Genomic DNA, 21,468 nt, shown 5'->3' on the forward strand with positions numbered 1-21,468 from the left:
CCATTCTCTTCAATTTTAACTGAAACAGATCTAATTTTAAATACCTGTTTAAACATTATGACTCTCGTCCCACACTAACTTCATGCAAGGTTTAACTTTATGCACCATGAACAATTTTACTCAAGTTTTTATGAAATAGCAAGTGTGCTCATAAGCTATTTAAGGAGTGAGACCTTTCAGCACAATAGCTATTTACTCCTTTCTTACCTGCCTCTCCAGCACATGAAGGTCAAGTGCTTACTCTGAAGAAATGTGCCCTAAGGTTAACCTAAAAAAAAAATAAACGTGCAGCATTTTTATTTTGCCTTCATCTTTTTCTCCTGATCTGGAGCTGGAAGTAGTTAATGGTCATATAATCAAATAGGCCACGCTTTTGAACCTACAGAGAAACATTTACTTATTTATTTATTAAAAAAGCATTTTGTTAAACAGAGAATTTGATCATAATGACTTCAAAGACTTACCTGGAGCAAGTTACTCCTATTGTTTCTTAAAATAATCCCTACTATAAAACAGCATAATTCCTCAGCTCCTCTGAGTTGAGGTCCCTCCCCTTAGAATCTACAATTGACGCCTCAAAATATGTATTACACTGGGAGAAATGGCTCTGGCTTGTCTGCCATCCTATGTCTAAAATGACTGACAAATACTATTTATGACTGCAAGACCGATATTGGAGCTATGGATCAATGAAAACTGCTTCATTGTACTGCTCGAGTTGTAAGAACTGTTCTATTAGCTCCAGCCAACTTCACATTAAAGAAATGTCATTTACTTCAGCTATGGAAAGAACCTGCTAAGAACCCATATATATATACACACACATACACTATGCATGTGTACACATACACACACACACATATAGATAATTTGTGTTTATTTTACACTGACAAAGTACTAAAAGAATCCAACAACTGTCACTGCTAGAGATGAGGCTAAACGAAATGGTATTACTTATATGGCATCAAATAATTATGAGACTCTGGTCCAAGAGCTTCAGAACTGTTAGCAAAAAAGTATCTTTCATTGGCAAAAAAGAAAAGTTCCAAATGGTTTCAATTTCACTTTTAAATAAATTGGAAGCATTTAGAAAAAAAACAAAAAACCAAACCAAACCATGCAAAGTAGATATAATTTAAATTTCAGTTCCGCGTACAGCAAACACAAACATTTGTACCTATATTCTATTACTTTTATGGCAAAATTCTAGAGGTGCCTTGGACTCGATGACTTTAATAAATCTGACAGTATCTCACATGTGCATCATTGCCTCAAATTTTGAAAAAGAAAAGCCGTACAAGTTCAGCCCTGTATTCTGTGAGTCTGGCTGCATAGTCAGAACCAGAAGTATTGCACTCAAGACCACGCCTACAAAAATGCACATTTAATAAGGCCATTATACTCAAGATCATAATGGGACTCAAGTCACATGAACAATCAAATATATCATAAATAGACCTAGTAAAGCCATATTGCAGAAGATGGACTCAAAACAGCAGTGTTCCAGCAATTTCATAACTGATTTTTTTTTTTCGCCAGGAAATGCCAATCTCTCAAACTGGTTTTACCCACAGGGCCAGACAACGTGATGCGTATGTATGCATGCATTCTCACAATGCATTGTTTCATTTTTTCTTAAAAGTTACCAAGCGCCCCAGAGTTTGAGGGTAGGATTCTACTCAAGTTCTGCCAATAAGGTTCAAGTGGTTATCAACTTTAAGCAGCTTTCATGCATGACAAGGGGAGAGAAGATTTGACTTTCAGTTATTTAAATATCTGCCAACATGCAAGACATAATTCTTACTTTACAAAGTGTAGCAAAGGCATAATTGAACCTGTACTGGAATACTTCTCAGTATGCCCTTTCAGAGCTAGATCACATTAAGAGTATCAGTTTATCTGATCTGGCTTACTTAAAGAAAGACAGAGCAAACAACCAATATAACACAATACAAGGAATGATACAGATTTGCAAGTTAGCTGCCCGCATCCCATGGCAAATAGAGAGAAGCTACCCTTTAATCAAAGTGGGATAAGCTACCTTGAATTTACAGTAGGGTAAGTGTATTCACACAAGCCATCACCTTGGAGTAGCAGGCGTGCTGTAAATCTGCTAGCTTGCTTTGTAGTTATTTGCTCCTTTAGCCATTCCAAGTTACCCAGTCAGCCAGCATTTTGGCTTGGTTAACAGCAGTGGCATCTCTCCAAGAAAGAAGGGTAGACCACTATCGCTCCTCCCCATGCCACACTACATAAATACAGATTGATGCAAATGCAAAAAGCATCAGTACAAAGGCTGGAAGAATCACAAGACACAGCATATAGGAAACTTAATGGTCACATGCATTACAGTTCAGCAGAGACATTCTTTCACAATCCTATATTCTGCTGTAAAATCCACAGTGGTGGAGATTATGGATGAACTATCTATCTTCCAGCTGAATCAACGCCAGCATTAGGAATTATTTCTTAATATAACAGACTAAATCAACCTTTTCTTCCCTAGGACCTGTTTTTTGGGTTTAGAAAGTTTTTAGTATAGACAAGAGACAAACCTGAGACACAGATGATGTGACCTGTTTGCATATTATAAACAGACAAAGGGATAATCAAGATGCAAAAACTATTAAACGTGTCACATACTTTACACCTACAGCTCCACATACTTTTTTCCTGCAACAATGGTGTCACTTGCCAGATGCAAGTTTGTCACTAACTATGAATATGTTTTTGACAAGAGCTCGGAGGAATGCATTTAGACAGCAACAACGCAGCTCTTGCACTGATGAGCAAGGAACACGGGAGTTTGGGATATGGTTTCTAATTCCACTCCTGTCTTACACTCATTGCATGCCGAGGAGCTCAAAACATCTCTCTTAGCAATCACATTATTTGGAAGGAGAATAACTCTTTCCATATTTTCTTCACAAAAGGAGCAATAAGAAGTCCATTAATCTATCACATAAGATGAAAAGCCATCTAAAAGGCTTCTACTTATTTTAGCAGTTTTGAATAAAAAAAGATTAGCAGAATCACTTTGTCAATTAGGTTGAAAAGTGCTGAGAATATTTCGGGAATAGAGTTCCAGAAGCCCATCTCTGACTTTCACATTAAAATGGTGGCCTGACTACTAGCAATACTTTGGCTGCTAGCGTCTAAATATGAAACCAAAAAAAGCCAAATGTAGTTTTGATGGGTATCAAGCAGTAGCAGCATTTTCAACATTTTGTTTGCTGTATTTAGTACTTTTTAACCAAATTCTCTCTCCCAATAAAGTGACTGTCTTGTGGTTAGCATGACTACCCATACACACAGCATTTCTCAATGGAATTACATATTGTTGTTTTCTCTCCACCATATTACCTTCCCATTTTCAGTTATCAGTCAGTACCACAGGTTTAATGCAGGTCACAGATAACAAGCAGCAGGCCTACTTTTACTGCTTGCTTCAAACAATGCATTGTTTCATATTTATACATTCTTAAAAATGTTTTCTTCACTTAGTTATATTAAAAGTACCACTCCAAAATTTTAAGTTTACAATGAAAAAGGTTATTGATGACTTGACCAAAAAGTACCGCCCCAAAACCCTTTTACTCCCCCAGGAAATCATATTTTCTCCTGAATTAGTGTTAACGGATATTTATATTAGAGGACTCCATGTTTCAGAAACCAGTTATTTAATGCTCAATATTCTTTTCAGCAGATGAAGAGGTAGGTATATTTCCACACAAGAAAAAAACCAAACAAACTGTAACAGACACTCAATTAAATCAAGTAATGTCTGAAAAGTCAAACACTGTTCTGACAGCACATAAGTGTAAAGTGTCTGAAGATACTCTCCAAGGAGGACAAGAAAAGTTGCACATTCTGATTAGATAATACGTCATAATTTGAAATTTAATAATTTTCTGGAAAGAAAACACAAGTATCCAAATGCTACTTCCTTCCCCTCCCTCCCCCAAAGAAATGTGGGTGCCAACAAAACTGCCTGTATCAATGGTAGTATTAACTTTTGGACTGCTAAACATGGAATCACCTGCAATTCTTCCATACATTCACCAACACCAGCAGTCTACAAGTTTACACAGAGACCGTATGCATGATAATTACATAATTACAATAGAAATTCAACTTTAGTGTTGTTCTTAAAACAATCCTCATAAATAACGAAAATATCTGTGTTCTAGCTCTTCAGTAACCTAAGGTTAATTGGTACAGATAGTGGTTTTTTCTTCCTTTTATAAACCAAACTGGAGGTTCCTCACTGCCAACAATGGTTAAGGCCTGGATCAAGTTACTCTCCTTTTGCTTTTCCCTTTTTCTGCTTTTTTCCATTTTCCACCACTGCATTATTTTCTGGTTTGCTTACTCCATTTGCAACAGCACCATTTGCTATTTTGCCATTCTTTATGGATTCCTTGGGCAGCTTATATGTCCGATAGTAGAAGTTACCAAACAGGAAAATGAAGGTGACAGCATAGAAAATGACACCCCAGTGCATCCATTTAGGGAAAGGACAATCAATATAAATAGACAAGGCTGTGTGGCCAATAGTCACATGGAACTGCACCTGAAAGATAGAAAATACAGAATCAAAAAGGTCTGGATATATTCTGTAGGTCTGACTGCACCAATGTATACCGATGCATTAAGTTACGAAAACTGCTAAATTGGGAGGTGGTAGGGAAGCTGTATTTGGCTGTCACATCATGCATGAATACATAGGCTTGACCAGGAACATCAAATCTATTGCAGTACCTGGCACCAGTTTTCAGAAATAGGAAAATGAGAAGACATTAAGAGATCTGGACTTTCTCTATCTTTTGAACAGGTTTTTGCAATTCAGTTGAAACAACCAGTAAAGTAGTATTAGACCTTACTCGCATATCTCTTATCTATGCTGCTTTTATTTTGAGAAATGAAATAAATACTTCCACCTCCAGGAAGCATTCTAACTTGAGCTGTGAGTATCAGACAGTGAAGAACTTTTGTAAGGAGCAGCATCTGTTCCAAAGCTCTGCAAATGCAAATCCACTCAGAGGGAAGACCTTCTGAGATAAAGGGAGAAATTTTACTTACCAATTGCAGTATGGTCAAGTATCGTTTCCACCACAGGTACTTCTGAAATTTAGGGCCACAGGCAGCTAATCCATAATACATGTACATAATGACATGAATAAATGCATTCATCTGAGCTCCGAAAAAAGCTGTGCAGGAACAGAAGGGAAGATTGTAATGTAATTTTGAAAAAGAGAGATAAGTCTTTTCTAGTATTATTCATATGGTAGTAAAAATTATAAAGCACAGGACATGCCAGGATTCCATCTCTGAAATATTCAATAGTACAGTATAGACCTGACCGCCAACATGTGCTGACACAGATAGCTGTTCATGCAAGTAGTATGTCACATCTTTCATGGAACTACTTATGCAAAAACTTTTCCTAAGATTTTTGTTGAACAGACATAAATCACATGGATTCCCCATTAGTTATTGTAGCATAACTGCAATTCTTTTGCTAAAGGATTATTAAAAGCTGTATTTGACAATGTAAAATATAAACTATCAGGTTCTGAACTTAAATCTTCTAAACTGTATTTAAATGTAGAAGGTTCACTTCCCAGCAGAAGTCAAGAAACTCATGTGGAAGTCTGAATAAATAGGCCGAAAAGTCATACAAAACAATTGGGCATTGCCAAGTGAGTTTGTCTAAATTGCTCCACTTTAGTTTCTTTGTTTATGACTTAAAATATCCAGCATTCTTAAATATATAAACACACTGTATAACTTTTTCCAGAATGATCCATGCTGGAAATGAAGATGACAGTTCTCATTTGCATTAAGATCTCTTAGCTCTGTCAAGATTACCAGCCATTTAACAGAAACAAATTATACCCTGTTAAGGTATTCTTACACTGCCAGAGAGGCTCAAAAAGGCTCTAATGTATAAAATTAGGACAATACAGACAATAGCTGCTGACATCAAACAGCTCAGATGCCCATGTGGTCTAGACCCAGTTAGTTATAATAGGGTCTAGTTTATAATAGATCTGTCTATGTAAGCAATGTGCTATCAACTAGAAAACAGAAGAACATAGATCTATCCACATTTATGCAGTAGCACTACATAAATGCAGAAGAGCAACTGTTGCTTTTCCTTTTGCAGGGGCTAGAAACTAAGAGGCAGTGCAAGAACACCAAAACTTGAAATAAATTTGGAAATAGTTGCAACTGTTGTATTGAAAACTGCTGATATTCAGCATGAAAAGTCTGAAAATGCAGAGGGCATTTTGAGATATCCAGGGTATTTCTAAGTAAGACTACAAGTAAGCATCCAGTCTCCAATAAACTCATTTTATGGGTGCAGTAGCCAACAAAGATCATGAAATGTCTGGTTGAGTACCTGCATCCTGCAGATTACTTGGGCAAAATTCAAGGATAGTCACAGATACTAATTTTAAATATTTCTTCTTTTGAATATAGAGTAATCCCTCAGTACAAAATATCTATAGTAAATGAGACCATAAAACGCCCAGGCATTACACTGAAAAAAAACCAACCCCAAAATATTAGTTTGGTGTGGTGTTTACTACATGTTATTTTCAGTGTCTTAAGCCTACAAAGCACATTACAAACAAAACAGGGTGCTCTCCCTGAAGCCCCAGCTCTGTAGAGCTTATAATTTGAGCGGGACAAGGCAAAACAACAGCAACAAGGGTACAATGCAGGCAAAGGAGGATGTGGCAAGTACAATGGAATGACATTCTTTGTTTGGGGCTCTAGAAAGGAAGCCGGGGAAAAAAAAGCCTGATAATGAATTATGGACTTGTGTCATTATGAATAGGTTTATTGGCTCACCTTCAAGGGAAGGTTTCAGAATTTTATACATGCCTCTTAATAAAAAAGAAAGCAAACGCCAAACTCAGATACAATGCCAAAATAATACCTCCATTAACTTCATTACATTTGCACACAGATTATGGCCCATAATTAGATTTTGCAGTTCTCTGTATCTGCAAAAATTAAGTTAGGCAAGACACATTCATCTTTCTATTTCATACAGAACCAGGATAATTTTGAAGACAGAATTTTGGGCTTGCAATTGGTGCCCATGAGGAAAAAAAAAAAAAAAAAAGCTTTGCAATTCATTAGATTATTGCCCTATTATCTTTTCCTCCCCCATGTTTCCCACAGAGGAAGACTGCATGCATTAAAGCTAAGGCACTGCTTCAGTGCCATTTAAACAGTCTTGTATATTATAACTTTAAGTCTACGAAAACTTTTTTCCATTGCTCCCAAACAATAATAATTCCCCCTTGTGTCCAGTCAAAAGGGTATGGGAGGAAAGGAACTCACCTTGTCCACCTGCAACCCATTTAATACCAATCCACCACAAGGTGAACATGGTGAAGTGGTGATAGACATGAAGGAAACTAATTTGGTTAAATTTCTTCCTCAGGATGAAGAATACTGTATCCAAATATTCAATTCCTTTAGAGACATAATACCACCATAAAGCAGCAGCTATCTGCAATAAGAAAAAGACAACACAGAAGTTTTAGTGATTCCAAGGTGAATGGAATAAAGTTCTCTCCACTGATCTGCTGCAAGAGAAAGATACCTCTTCCTTCCCCCAATCCCAGTAAATGTTGAGGTGGAGTCATCAAACAACTGATGGTATATGAACAACAAAAACAATATTCCATTCATCTATTCTGGACATGGAAGTATTATTCTGAGTCTACTGCTCACAAATCACAATTGTAAAAAAAGAGCTAACATAACTAAAAGCTTTGCCATCTCTGAATAGCTTACCAGTTAAACATAGGGAGTCTGTGTTCTCATTCTCCATCCTAAGCTTTGCGGGAGAAGACTACCACAGGGCTTCCCATACTAATGAGGCAACACTTTGATGCGGTCAGAACAATGAGGCAGAAACATTATGATAAAATGAAGTTGCAAAGGTTGAAACCTTATATAAAATTCTTTCAGTACCACAGCCATATCAGTGGGAAGATACCAAATCACTCTTGCAAGCTAGGTGCAGTACAGATTTCACATCCCTTAGAGCAGTATTCCCCTCAGCTTCTTCTGGCCTGCTCAGTAACCCTCTCCGGAAAGCAGCATTCCCCCAGTAGCTCTGTGCCATTCAGGGAACAGAAGAAATGAGACCACAGGAGCTAACCAAGCTGCAGAGATATAACCCATCTACCCAACAGGGCAGTGCTACACACCCAAAATTCTTTTTCTAATCCACCCATCAGAGCGAATCTTGCCCAAGATGCAACATAAACATGGCTTCCTGCTGAAATCAGGATATTGTTGTACCGGGTAAAGCCCAGAAGCTCTGTGTAGCAATTTGCTAATACTATGATATGGGGCTATGGTGATGGTAGGGACTCCCTTCCAGATTCCATAGCATAGCAACAAGTCTAGTTCCTGGCACTGTTAAGTCATCTAGCTTGTTATGCAAGGGTGGGACCAGAACATATCCCAGATGGTGACTCACATAGAGAAGAAAAAAAAAAAAAAAAAGTTGGAAATGGCACCATCAGAAAGGAGAGCAGGCAATGTCACAACACACCTATTTGTAAGAAGTTCACCTGGTCTTTCAGGACTCATCTGATGGCAAATAAGACTTTCTTACCTTAACGTGGTGTGAAATAACACAGCCACCCCCTCAGTCCCCAGAGGAGACAGAAGAGAAAAAATTAAGACAGCAGTAGGTTCCCTTCCCAAATACGTACGTAGTGTTAAGCAAATGAGAGAAAGGGAAATCAGAAGAGCGAGCAATACAGAGCAATGCTACAGCCCTGCAGGGTGTTTTCCTCCACGTCTCCAAACTAGCAGGAAAGGAACACATCTCTCCTCAAAGTAAGTTTGTCACAGCCGTAATTGGACTGGTGACCATTTTAGGAGAGATTACAGCAGAAGCAAAAAAGCAGCACAGGAGCAGAAGAGTGCTGCAGATCTGCATTGCAGACTCTGCCGTTTCCCAAAGGGACTGCACAACTTCCTGTTGCCAAACTGCAGGCTGCTATGTATCCATTAATGAAAACCCTTCTCACTCTCTGGATGTGATTTAGCCTACTTCAGGTCTCAGGAAGAGAAGGCAGATTTTGTCAGTTTTATACGAAAAGATACTAGTATCTGCCAAAGCTGGAGAGAGGCTTAGTGAGAGAAAAGTGACTCCCACTGATCTTGGAGTTCCCAGATACATAGGCAAGCTGCAAGAACCATCAATATATACATGTTGCTCAACATCCAGTACAGTTCTGCCTCTGGGACAGGTAGTCAGGTGTTTATTAAACACCCACGTCAAGGCTTTGTCTCACACCCATGGATTAGCATAACAGTCCAGCATCTTTTACACATCTTTGCTAAAGCTGCATCTCTTAAATAACTTAAGATAAGCATCTTTTCATCTCATGAGTTAACAATAAACACTTCGGACTGTATCCATAAAATGACAAGCCAGCACTACAATACTCAAGCTCTTTGGAGGTCTCTCCTTCCCAGAAACTTTTAAGGAATCAACAGGTCAGTTACGAGCAAACTGCCATAAAATCTGTTACAAAGCCGATGTGCATTTTGTTAAAGAAACGGTGGAACAATAAGCCAAATAGCCAATAAACAAACAGCCAATTTATATTTTGCTCCATGTCATAAGGTAAGTGGAGAAAAATCCAACAAAAAAATCTTATGTTTTACACCCAAGATGCCACAGGTTCACTATATGCTCCTGGACAAGTCATTTAACACACCTCATTCCTCTTTTGAATTCCACCTGCCTTGCACAGAAAGGAATTACAACTTTTGATCAAAATGCTTCCCATCACTTAAGAACAAAAATAGCCTCCACTTCTTTGCAGGGTTATAGCTGCTGATTTTTGTGTTCCTGTAGATTTTTTGCCTGACAGTTCTTTTGCTCTCTTCCTATCATCAAATTTTAGTACCATTTATTCTCAAACCTGATAGGTTTCTTGTACTGATGATCTATTTCAGTGCTCCTAATGACTTATGCAGATGTTTTGATCATTAGCTTATAGATGTAGAAAAAATGAAACAGACGTTAAGTCATTTACCCAAAGACATGCATGCAATCAGTGACAGAGGGCAGAAATAAAGTAGAACAATACACCGATATGCAAGCTATGTCAGGAGCAGACGACTACTATTAAAATTCTTCTGCAAATCATCAGAAGTTAGGACCTATACTGTAGCCTTTCTTTGGACACAGAATGAAATGAAGATTTAGCTTAAAAGAAAATATGCATTAAAAAGGTGTATTCCTGAAATTAATACTACTAGTCACAACCATACCTTTTCTGGCAATTTTCATAGGTGGTAATCTAAGTCTGTTAAAACACCAGATGGCACAGAAAGATTACATTACAGCCTGGGATTAAGGGGGTCAACAAGAGGTTCAATCCCATGACCTCTGCCTGCTGCAGGGTTTTTGAGCAGAGGGCTGTTTCAATATGGGACTCTGTTCCTGCACCTTCCTTCCTTGTTTCAGGTTGGAGAGAGTTATCCACTAAGGGGTTTGAAGGGACAGGTACTTCTTAGAAGGTAACAGTAACATGAAAAATTAAAGTGGCTTTTAAAGAGAACTCTTCTCCCTGCTTCAGTTATAGAATTTTGTTTACAGGACCATGAAGTCTATTTTGTTAAGTCAAGTTCCCTTTTCACAGAAGTTTAAAGATAATTATCATATTTATTTTATAAGAGAAAAGTACTCAAGCTCTAGACCTTATTACAAACACCACAGATTACAATTACAATACAGAAGACAACAATAGCTCAGCTTTATGATTACAATCAGCACACTTAAAACTACAAACTAACCAATCTGCACAGTCCCAGATTCCTAATTCTCAGCTCTTCAGAAATGCTAATAGAATAGATGAACCTTGACCTGGGAAACAAGGACACACAAATTTAAGCAGAAAAAAGTTAGACAGTGTTAGGAAATTGTTCACTCCAAATACTGGAGCTTCCAAAGGAGTACTACTAAGCATGGATTTAACAGCTCAGCCCTTTGCATTTATTATTTTGACTCCTAAGCTATAACCAAAAAAGTTCTTCCAAGATGCAGCTGCAGCTCCTTCAAAATCCCTTCTTGGGGATTTCTTCCCTCTTTTCCTTCTTGTCTACTATGAATATTTTGGTTTTTTATATAACCAGATACAAAACACCCTCCTCAACTTCCTGCCAGCAGCCCGTAAGGTGGCTACCTACTACACCCTGAAGATAAATACTTTAGAAAGGAGTTTATTTCTGCAAATATTTCTCTAACTGTGGAATCTAATTCCCATCCCTGCTTGCTCCAGTCATCCATTCCTTTTGTAAACAACAGCCACAAGAGCCTGGATGAGATTAACAGGTGCGGCTAGGTTCAAAACAGTAAGTAGGAGGATCAACTTCTTCATATTATGTGCCAACTACCTACAGAATTAATTGTCAGTTGAGACCCAGAAGCTTGATAAAGTTGAAGAAAAACGTACAAATTCATGGAAGAATAACCCCTTTAAAACTGGCAAAACAAAGAGGCTGTGTCTAAGAGGCCTATAAGCTACAGATTGCTGGTGTTGCTAGACTATACAGGGGAAGTGCCACCACATGGCCTTACACTGTTGCCTTGAAATCACCATTGGCTTACTGTCTTGACACACAATGGGAGTTAGAAAGGAGAGCAAAGACATTCTCTGGCACCCAGGATAGCCAAACTTTTTTTTTGTGGAACTGTTTACCAGCCCTCTGTGCTCCCTTGAAGAATAAAGGATGGTTTCTTGACCCCTCATTTTGAGCAAGAGCTTTGGACAAAAGGGGCCACTACATGGCAACGTCATAGTGGCACATTCCCAAAAAGATAGGAAGAGGTCATACCAGGGCTTCTATGTTGCCATTTAGACCACCATATGCAATTAGCTTCACATTTCTCAGTATTTGTTCCAGCTTTCTAAGCCCCACAATAAAATCCTATATGAAGCTATTGCTTTCCAGAGCATATTCCACAATGCTTTCTGGGCTCAGTGCTGTTTCCATTTGAGTTACTCCTAGTCTGCCTTATATGACTAATACAGGACTTATTTACTTGTTCTCTTACAAATAAAGGTATTGCATTTGTAATTAATTCTACTGTTGCAGTACAGCATTCCTCTTCAGAGATAACCTGGTGCCAACAGATACTAGACATTTAGTATCTAGATCTATTAAAAGGGTGTGAGAGGTGTGCTACAAGGTTTATCGATTCTAAACTCAAAACTGCAAAGAAGCCCACATTTACTTACATTTAAAAATTGTTTTTATGGGTTTATGTTATGAAAAATGATAGTGAAAGGAATCTTGAGGGCTTTGAGGGTATTTTTTGTCCTACAGTGTCAAAAACCAACAACGTACCTTCTAAATGCAGAGCATGATACACTGTAAAGCAGGCCAGAAATGTATCCCAGACTCTTCAGTTAGTGCACTTGTGGATAGTATAGTTTTCTACTTGCGACTTATTTACCTAAATTGAGAATTCATTCTTCCTCAACTTTCTCAGTTGCAAACTGAACATGTTACAAGTTAAAACTTTAGAAATAAAGTTTGTGCAAATTCACAAGTTTGTCATAATGAATAAAACAGAAGATAATTCTTTTGAGCAGGTCTGACCCCTCCACAGCCTCCCACAAACAAATGCACCTAAAAGTGAGGTTATGAAACACAATTTTTGCATACTAGAAGTTATTATCTCTTGTACTTAGCTAATGTAAAAATTCCTTCAATACATGCCATACCAGTCCTCAATGTCATCCAGCTAAGTACAAGGGCATTCTATTTTGCTTATCTATTGAAAAAAAACCCCTGTCAAGTAATTGTTATATTTGGCTAGATTTTGTTTTTAAACAAAATTATTAACAGAAGTATTCTAGTGACTGAAATACCGAGTGCACAGTATTGGCAAAGGTGAAAGATAGTAGACTACCATAAGGCCAATAAAAATCTACGCACAGGGTTGTTCTGCAATATCAGCTATTGTACATAAGGTGTAAGACTCCAGTCTATCCTTCTCACTACCACCCCTGCCATGGGCACAAACTTTTGAGTAATACTACCCATGAACACCCACCTTGTAGACAGACATTTTTCGAATTGTGTTATAAATATTAAATGTATTTAGATTATAACACACTTTCATTACATTTTCAGGAACATGTTCTAATCTGTAGGTGAAACTTGCAAGAACAGCTGGGAGATTCTCAAGTGTCAGCTCTGCTGGAAGATAAGGTTTAGTACATGAGCTAATCAACAGTGGTACGGAAATTAACAAGCATCTGCACTTTGATTTTAATTTGAATGCTTTCCAAAAACCACACATTTGAAATCTAAGCTTCTACAATGAAATGTACTGATAACACATTTGCCAGAAGCCAGCAAGACCTCATGAAGCCAAACATGTATAAAGGAGACAAAAAGTTGCCTTATCAGTATGAGTGAAATGCAACCACAGTATATGCTGACAAATCTTACTTGCTAGCCAGAACGCTACACCTTTACTGTGGTTACCCTGGTATCATAAACTTCAGCAAGGCCTAGGAACCAAAGTATGCATACAAAGTTTATCCTGGATTGTACAACCGCAGATGAAGCCAAGGATGTTATCTTTAAGACTACCCCTACTTGTAGCAGTCAGATGAAAGTTAATGCAAATACACTCATGCACTTTGGTTAAACCTGCTATGTGCAATGTAGTCAAACCTGAAGTGGTCTGTGAGAATATAACGGGATACAGACATGGCTGACAGCAGAACTTTGGAAACACTATTTTCAGGCAAGACTTAAACCGTCATGTAGTGCTATATATTACACGCATTCATATACAAATACAAAAAAGAAATACTCACCCTAACTTCATAAACATTATCTGAATAATCCACAGTCTGGCAGACATAGCTGTACCCTCGAGCTCTTGATGACAAAAACAGCTGAAAATATTAAAGTCATATATGAGGGGAAAGATGCTACATAAAACACATTCATAACAATTATCAGCAAATTTCTTGCTACTTCAGACTTACCTGAACAGAAATATTTAAAGTATCCATATCAGTCCTGAGAATACCATTGAAGAAAGCCACTATTTAGTTCTAACAACCTGTTGTTACGCAGTACCTAATTTTTTTCTTGTAAACTAAAAAGAAAGCACTCATTTTTCCCTGCATGTATCTGTCCAGATAATTAGAGCCCAGTACAAATTAGTAATAATTCCAGTATGACCTTAAGCTATTCAAACATGAGTATTCTCTCTGATGGCTCTAACTTCAGAGACAGAAAATACCTAACTGCTTTCACTATGAATGACAAAACCGCTGCTCCCATGATGGATTAGAGAGAACTCTCTCCAAGAGACAGGGATTAGATAATTTGGATCTACTATTCTTAAAAACAGTATGCCAATCAAAATCCAGAAAAAAACCAACCCTGAACAGCCAATGCTGAGCACCCATAAAACATATTGAGAGAAACTGGATGAAGAAAAGTTCCCCATTTCATGCCAACAGAAATGGCCTAAAGCACATGAAGTGCTCCTGTAGGGCCACTCCAAATAAAGCATGTTGCAATAACCTGAACAGGAGAAGATAAACTTGACGTTTGAGCAAGTTCCCATTGGAAAGAAGAACACTTGCCTAGAGCTGAATAAGGTTCAAGTAATACTTCTAATCTTGACATTCATAAATGTTATGATCCAAGATTGTTTAAAGCCAGGTAATCCCACCCTGTTAAGGATCAAAAAAAAGACAGCAGTGGATCAAACATAACCTGTAAATTGTGAGCTGTAAAAATAAAGGGTGATACAAAAAGATCTCAAAAATAAGCATGGGTAGGCACTGACTATTCTTACTGCTAACCTGACTTCCATCTTATTTAGACTGAACTCAAGTTTACTTCAGTATCTCATCTTGCACACAGCACTAGGAGCGCAGTCAGATGCAGAGACAGGTGTTATCCAGATAAAACCAACACACAAAACCTTCTGAAGCTCCGGACTTATTTGCTGCATGTTTGGTAAAGTAGGGAAGTGAAAGAACTGTCCACAGAAATGATCCTAACACAGACATTTAACTACTTCTGCATCATCCAAGTCCATTTACAAACTGCTGGAACACCACTACTCTCCAGCGTGGTCCCACACAGGCACAAGCACATCTAATAATATCAGAGAAAAGCAGGTAACAGTTTAGTCCACACTGTTACAGAAACTAACCAATCTCTACTGCAATCTACTGGGTAATTTGACCAAGGTTCACTTGGCAAAAGGCAGTAAACTGTATTCACCAGACTGCCTCACAGTAGAATAAGAAATGCAAGATTTTGTGGTAAAATAGGGGCTATGCATCTGGGACTTCTGCATGTTCTAAGCCAAATTTGCTCCCAATTTGAATCTGAATTTGAGTCCGATGTATGGGAGTCTTGGACTAGACAACCTAGCAGTGCTTTATGGACTTACCATTTTAACATAAGTTATCACAGATGAACAATACAGCTTGCCATCAGGATGATTATTTAAACAATATTTAAAGGCACTTCCCATTCAAGTTCTGTTCTCAGCAACACTTAGAAACTTCACAGTCATTCGCAACATACAAACTGTGTATCATTTTACTTGTAACAATTACATTACTCATGTGAATTACAGCAGTGGCACGCTGGTATTGTAAACTTCACATAGATTGAAGCAGAAGTTGCCTGGTTAAAGTGAACAACTGAAACTTGAACACCTTCCTCCTATCAGTCTCTAAGACCAAGAAAAGACACTTCCTGTTAATGTTGTATCTATAGCCTTAACATCCATTGAATAACAACCTAACATTTGAAAAAGCAGGAAACTAGAATCTCTGTTTGTGTCTAAAATGACGAGCTTTCAGCCTATCAGCAGCAAATGCGTATTTGGAGTCCCATTCATTTTTATTTTAATTCAGTGATTTGGAAATGCCATACAAACACATGCATTATCCTATGAGCAACATAGGTTTGAAAATTAATTGACCATGAATCTCGTGTAATTCAGCTTATGGATAAAACAAACCATTTTAAGAGAGTAAGTGAAAAAGACAGACATGGAGAAAACACTGCAGAATTCATTTCAGAGCAGTTTTGGTTTTAACTTGCCAAGATGACTGGATTTCATCCATTCCCACAACTATCCTTGGGTGTCAGCATTAAATTCTGTTGTATGTAATATTTTACTACTTAGTTGAATAGTGCAAGGAAACAATTTAGACAAAATGACGACTGAGGTGCAATGGCTAAAATTTTACTGAACCATGTCTTAAAAAAAGGCTGAAATCAGTTAAGGGTTTTGTTATAGAAGCTCTGGGGAAGAGTCAATATGCAGATCATCTTCAGATATGCCATGCTTTCCTGGCAAAAGTACAGAACAAACTAGCCAGAAAAAGAATTCTGCAATGCTGTAATTTTAACTGCTCTGTTCATTTGCTTACTTCTGGAAATGGATTTTGCAAATTTATGATCCAAGGTCTTCCAGGAAGAAGACTCTCAATCCATATGAGCCAAGTCACAGCAGCATAAACTGTTCCTTAGCATCAGCTGTATTCTGGACAGCTATCCTTGAATAATGATTACTAAACTGTTAAGTAATCCCACTTAGCCACTGGTAAAGAGCTGATCCACTGCATTGTTACTAGTCATTTCTTCTGTACAGAAAACCTAACAAAAGAGAAATGCAGCAACACTAACATTTCTTAAAATTAACACACTCGGAACGTTGCAAACCAAATATTAGAAGACTGTATCCTTTTATTTTTTTCTAAAGACACAGTTCATTTTTATTCTTATTCTAAGAGATAACTTACAGACAACATACTTTTCCTCACTACAGACAATGGACATGTGAATTTCTAAAAATGATAAACACATTGAAGGCACCAGCAAACAGCTCAATTTCTAACAAGATACATTCTGACACCCTTTAGGATTACTAAAAAGAAAAAAAAAAAATCACTTACAAGTCTTAAATCTCTACAGATTTTAGTTAATCTGTCCAGTATTTACACTAACGTAAATCTAAGAACTTGGAATAGCTAGTACACAAATTCTCTCTGTAGACTCATTTAGTTCATTTATTCTCAAACAGAACATACCTAGCTAAAGAAATACTCACATCAAAGGCAAACTCAGCTTTAAAACTCTGTGCAAAACATTCACCCTCAATAGACACCATGGATATGTAAGATCATTTTAATTTTGCAATCTGTAGACACCCTCAGACTTAAATAGGAATTCCCTCCTGCGAGAGGACATACACACCTCTTTGAAAATGAAGAAGTTGAGTAGAACCATTCCAAAGTTGTAAACAACCAACAGGAAACGTAACTGGAAGGGCTCTCTTGTCTTCATCCATTTGGGGCCCAGCCAGACAGTGAGGAGATAAATAGTGCTTATAGTCAGTGTTGGAAATGGAGACTGCATCAAGGGCCAATCATCAACACGTTTGTCTGGGGGGGTGAAGCAAACAGAAGGAGTCAACAAGGTCTGAACAAAACGTAGCTCATCATCATTTTAAGCATTGCATTTATTAAGTATTTTTTTCTCCTGGAATAGCTGCATCAGATAGTAGAAACATAAAATACTCATTCTTTCTAGGAAGGTTAAAGAAAATCGTTTTTAAAAAAACCCACTATATCACATTACCTCACACAGAGATTCATTATGTCATGCAAGTTCTACTGTCCAGTTCTACAATCCAAAACAATAAAGCAAACAATCATGTGAGCCCAAACCCAACCCACTAATCCCACAAAAAACGATTTTGCTTATGATGATTAAGTGGCAACGTAACCAAATATTCAACACCGCTGCAAATGAAAGATACACAAATTTGGCAAAATACTGATAAAATTAATAGCTTTTATTAGTCTAACATTAGGCACTAAAAAGCCTCCTATTAATTTTATACAGGTTGTATGATGCTAACCAAGTACCCTTGCTATTTGATGTAGGTCAGTCTCGTATGTTTCAGACAGAATACTAACAAAGTTACTGGAAAACAACTAAATGAAAGAGTTTAAAGGGATGGTTCTAGGTAGATTAATCTGTGCTGCCATATGGGAGACAAAGGTTTTATTTATAGTCTCCTTCAGTCACTCACGGGATCCAGAGTTACACATATTCTAGGGCCCAGAATACGCTATATTAAGTTCTGGATCTGTATCAAAAAAGCACCCTTAGTCTGATGAATCAGTGACATGAGGATTAGAAGATGGCCCTGCTACAGAGGAGGGAAGGGAGAGACTACAGTGATACCGCCTTACTCAGTGTTCCTCCCCCTGCCTTCCCCTCCCCCCCCCCCCCCCCCATATGAAGGCTAATCTCTAGTTATAGCAAGAGATAATAGGTAACTATTCGGTAACTACCAATACTTCAGATAACTGCACAAATCTACAATACTAACTGGATTGTCTTCCAGATGCTTAGGCCAGTTGGGAGTTCAGATGGAAAACACACCACAGGGCCACAGGGCTCCTTGGGAAGCTCAGACATCTAAACCACCTGCCTTCAGTCATTTGTGGGCAAACGCAAATAGCAATGTGGCTGCCCACAAACTTACCTAGAGGACAAGTTTCTTTTAGAGAACTTTTTCTTCATGGTCACCCAAAGACAGTGAAAAAACCCCTATACCATATACTAATTCCTGATCCCAGGCATACTAACAGGTAAGTTAGAAAACCCTTTTTATCTACAAAATGAGGAACTCTGATGCAATGAGGAAAGTACAGAACAGCACTGCCATTACTCCTCCTCCACTTCTTTCCTGTTTCCTTGGATGCCCTTAAGATCACAAATTAGAACCTCATTTTAGGAGCAGATTTCATGAGACCCTCTATTTCTAATAAATAACACATATTGTGATCTACCAAAAGACAGTGTGCATGGCGCTGACTCTTCTTGCTTCCAGTTCATTTAGAAATACTTGATCTGCACATTGCAAGTAAGATGTTAGGAGGCCTAAAAAGAAGTGGAAAAGAAGAAAGAGAAACCAGCCTAGCTGCTTCCATTATGGCTGTTAATACCAGAAGAGAGAACTCATCCTAATGCATGGAAACCTCCAACAATGCTGACGCTGCCAGAATGACAGGAGTCAGCCTTGCGACCGCAGCCACCAACAGAAGCCAACAGTGAGATAAGGCAAGGAGTACAGGGAGGAGTAGCAAAAAGTTCAGACAGATTGGCTGTAGAAACACAGGGAGTGAAACAGAACTGAAGAAAGTGAGAGAAGACAGTTAGTTATCTCTTACTTTTCAGCAAGTCCCCGGAACAGACACTTCTATTACAATATAATGTACTCTCTGTAAAACACGAGAATGATTGCTTTATAGTACAGTATAGTGTCTTGGGATGTAAAGGAACTGCCCCATTTTCTAGACCTCACCGAGTGCTACCTATTGAAGCTGAAATCACACTGCCACCTCCCTTACACTTTAGTTCCTGCTTGCTTTTAGCAACTGCTCTACCAATCTGAATTTAAAAATAAAACACTGTTTAAAAGACAAGAGAAATGGAGAACCTCACCATCCACCTGATAAGAAGTAATGGGCAAAGACTTCCCTCCACTAAGCAAGAAGAAAGATGTCACTTCTTAATTAAGAGACAGCTCCGGGAATAGCCAATGTGTGACATGCTTTAATCAAACCTGCATGTCACTTCAGACACTATAGTGTGCAAAGAGTTAAGAGCAGGTGAGACAAGAGACCAAGTTGCTTTTCCAGCCTTCTTTCACTAAGCAATATAAAGAGGCAAGGACATATTAGAAAATAGAAGACAGATTCTCTAATCCAGTGTTTCATGGTATCCTGAACACTGGAGTGACAACACGAAAAACGTGAAAAAGGAAGATGATTTGAATTTTACTCAGGAGTTGAACATTACCACCCCTTGCTGAAAATTGGAAACCATGATGTATTCCAGATTTCTTTTTGTGGCAGGAGACAAAGATTTCTGGAGGGAAGAATGAGGATTCACTAGAGGGTGAAAGGAAAGACAAACGGACAACTTTTACGAAAGCCCAGCTGCAAGTGGGCTTTGCCTCATGCTTCATTAGCACTGTAAAAAATTGTTTCACCTACTTTCCACAAATACTACAAATTGAAGAACTTAACTGGAAAAAAACAAGAGATATATTTACTTAACTCAGATAACAACATAAGAGCTGCCATTACGCTTCCATACCTGCATCATGGTTTCAGCGTGTTACTTTCCTTCTGCACAGGGTTTTCGGACAGTGAGCCACCCCATCTCAGAGACAAGTCTTAAAAGTATTTGCAAGAACAGCATAGCTTACTGATACAGACTGCATAGCACAGTGCCCAGGGAATCTATCTGATTGCGATTTTGGGGGCCTGACCTCTCCTAGGACAATTAATTACAGTTTGAACAAAAAATGCCTGTATGAGAGGGAATACAGTAGGCAATTCAATTCTGGAGTACATCCTGGGCAAAACAGAAGCACATCAATAGCCAAGAAGTTTATTCTAATTCCTACTGTGCTAAGAACACCACCTTGCATTATTTTAAGGGCATTTAGGAGACACTGCATATGATTATTTTTTACTAATACTGTGGCATCAGAAAACATGCTACTATTCATTCCAGAACTTGCTAGATTTAGAAACCTGCTCATCACAAGATCTCGCCTGGATAATGCAGAGTAACTTGTTTCATTTTAAATCAGCTCCACTCCACGCACCATTCTTGTTGCACAGAAGGTATTACAAAACCAATTTCATTTCAGTTTACCAAGCAAGCCTGCTTGTCCATGTTCTACACGGAAAACAAAGTTACATGCAGACCCTTGTTCCAAGCTTCTTTTCAGATACCCTCTTTCAAGCCAAGATAAGCAGATGACTTGAGAGTGAATTTAAACCTCCCAAGCTACTCCAACACCCTCCTCCCTCCCACCCTGTTTTAGCAAAACCAGCATAATTTTGTGTCCTACTTACTAGCTGGTACTGATGACCACAAATGATTTCTGCAAATTAGAGAACTGTGATAGCTTAAGGGGACAGACATATAAGTGTACTAAATCCTGCAGTACCTCACACGCAATAGGTACGTTATTACCTGAAAGATGAAATAAGCTTGAAATAAAAAGGCCAGCTCCCTGAATTAAAACTCCCTCCAACTGCTTTGCAGCAAAATGACCAATGCCTTTACCTGATTAGAATTGACAGAGACTGACTGAATCTTTCAGGGGATTAATGCGTTTGTCTTTCAAATCCTAAGACCCAGATTCTAATTCTATCACAAATAAAATGTCTGTTTTGATGGCACAGCCTGTAGTACAGTGCTTTTTTGTAAGGTGGGAGAAGTTTTAGAAAAAAACATTTGAAGTTGCACTTAGTTGTAAAGGTGAATCCAGAGCAGAATAAGGCATCTGCTAATATGTTCCTGATAGAAAATTAC

At 38.1% G+C, this 21,468-nt stretch overlaps 1 protein-coding gene across 1 annotated transcript in view; it reads right to left on the bottom strand.

Moving 5' to 3' along the window:
• Positions 1–860: 860 nt before the first annotated feature.
• ELOVL4 (ELOVL fatty acid elongase 4) overlaps positions 861–21,468 on the bottom strand; it is a 34,020-nt gene continuing 13,412 nt past the window's right edge. Inside the window, exons 2-6 of the mRNA XM_049818117.1 lie at positions 17,317–17,504; positions 13,893–13,973; positions 7,360–7,531; positions 5,083–5,210; positions 861–4,573 (exon numbers count right to left, since the gene is read on the bottom strand). Of these exons, the coding sequence (XP_049674074.1) occupies positions 4,298–4,573; positions 5,083–5,210; positions 7,360–7,531; positions 13,893–13,973; positions 17,317–17,504 (845 nt within the window). The 3' untranslated portion in view covers positions 861–4,297. The remainder of the gene's footprint in view (positions 4,574–5,082; positions 5,211–7,359; positions 7,532–13,892; positions 13,974–17,316; positions 17,505–21,468) is intronic.

The sequence above is a fragment of the Accipiter gentilis genome, chromosome 15 (assembly GCF_929443795.1).
Source record: "Accipiter gentilis chromosome 15, bAccGen1.1, whole genome shotgun sequence".
NCBI lineage: Eukaryota > Metazoa > Chordata > Aves > Accipitriformes > Accipitridae > Astur > Astur gentilis.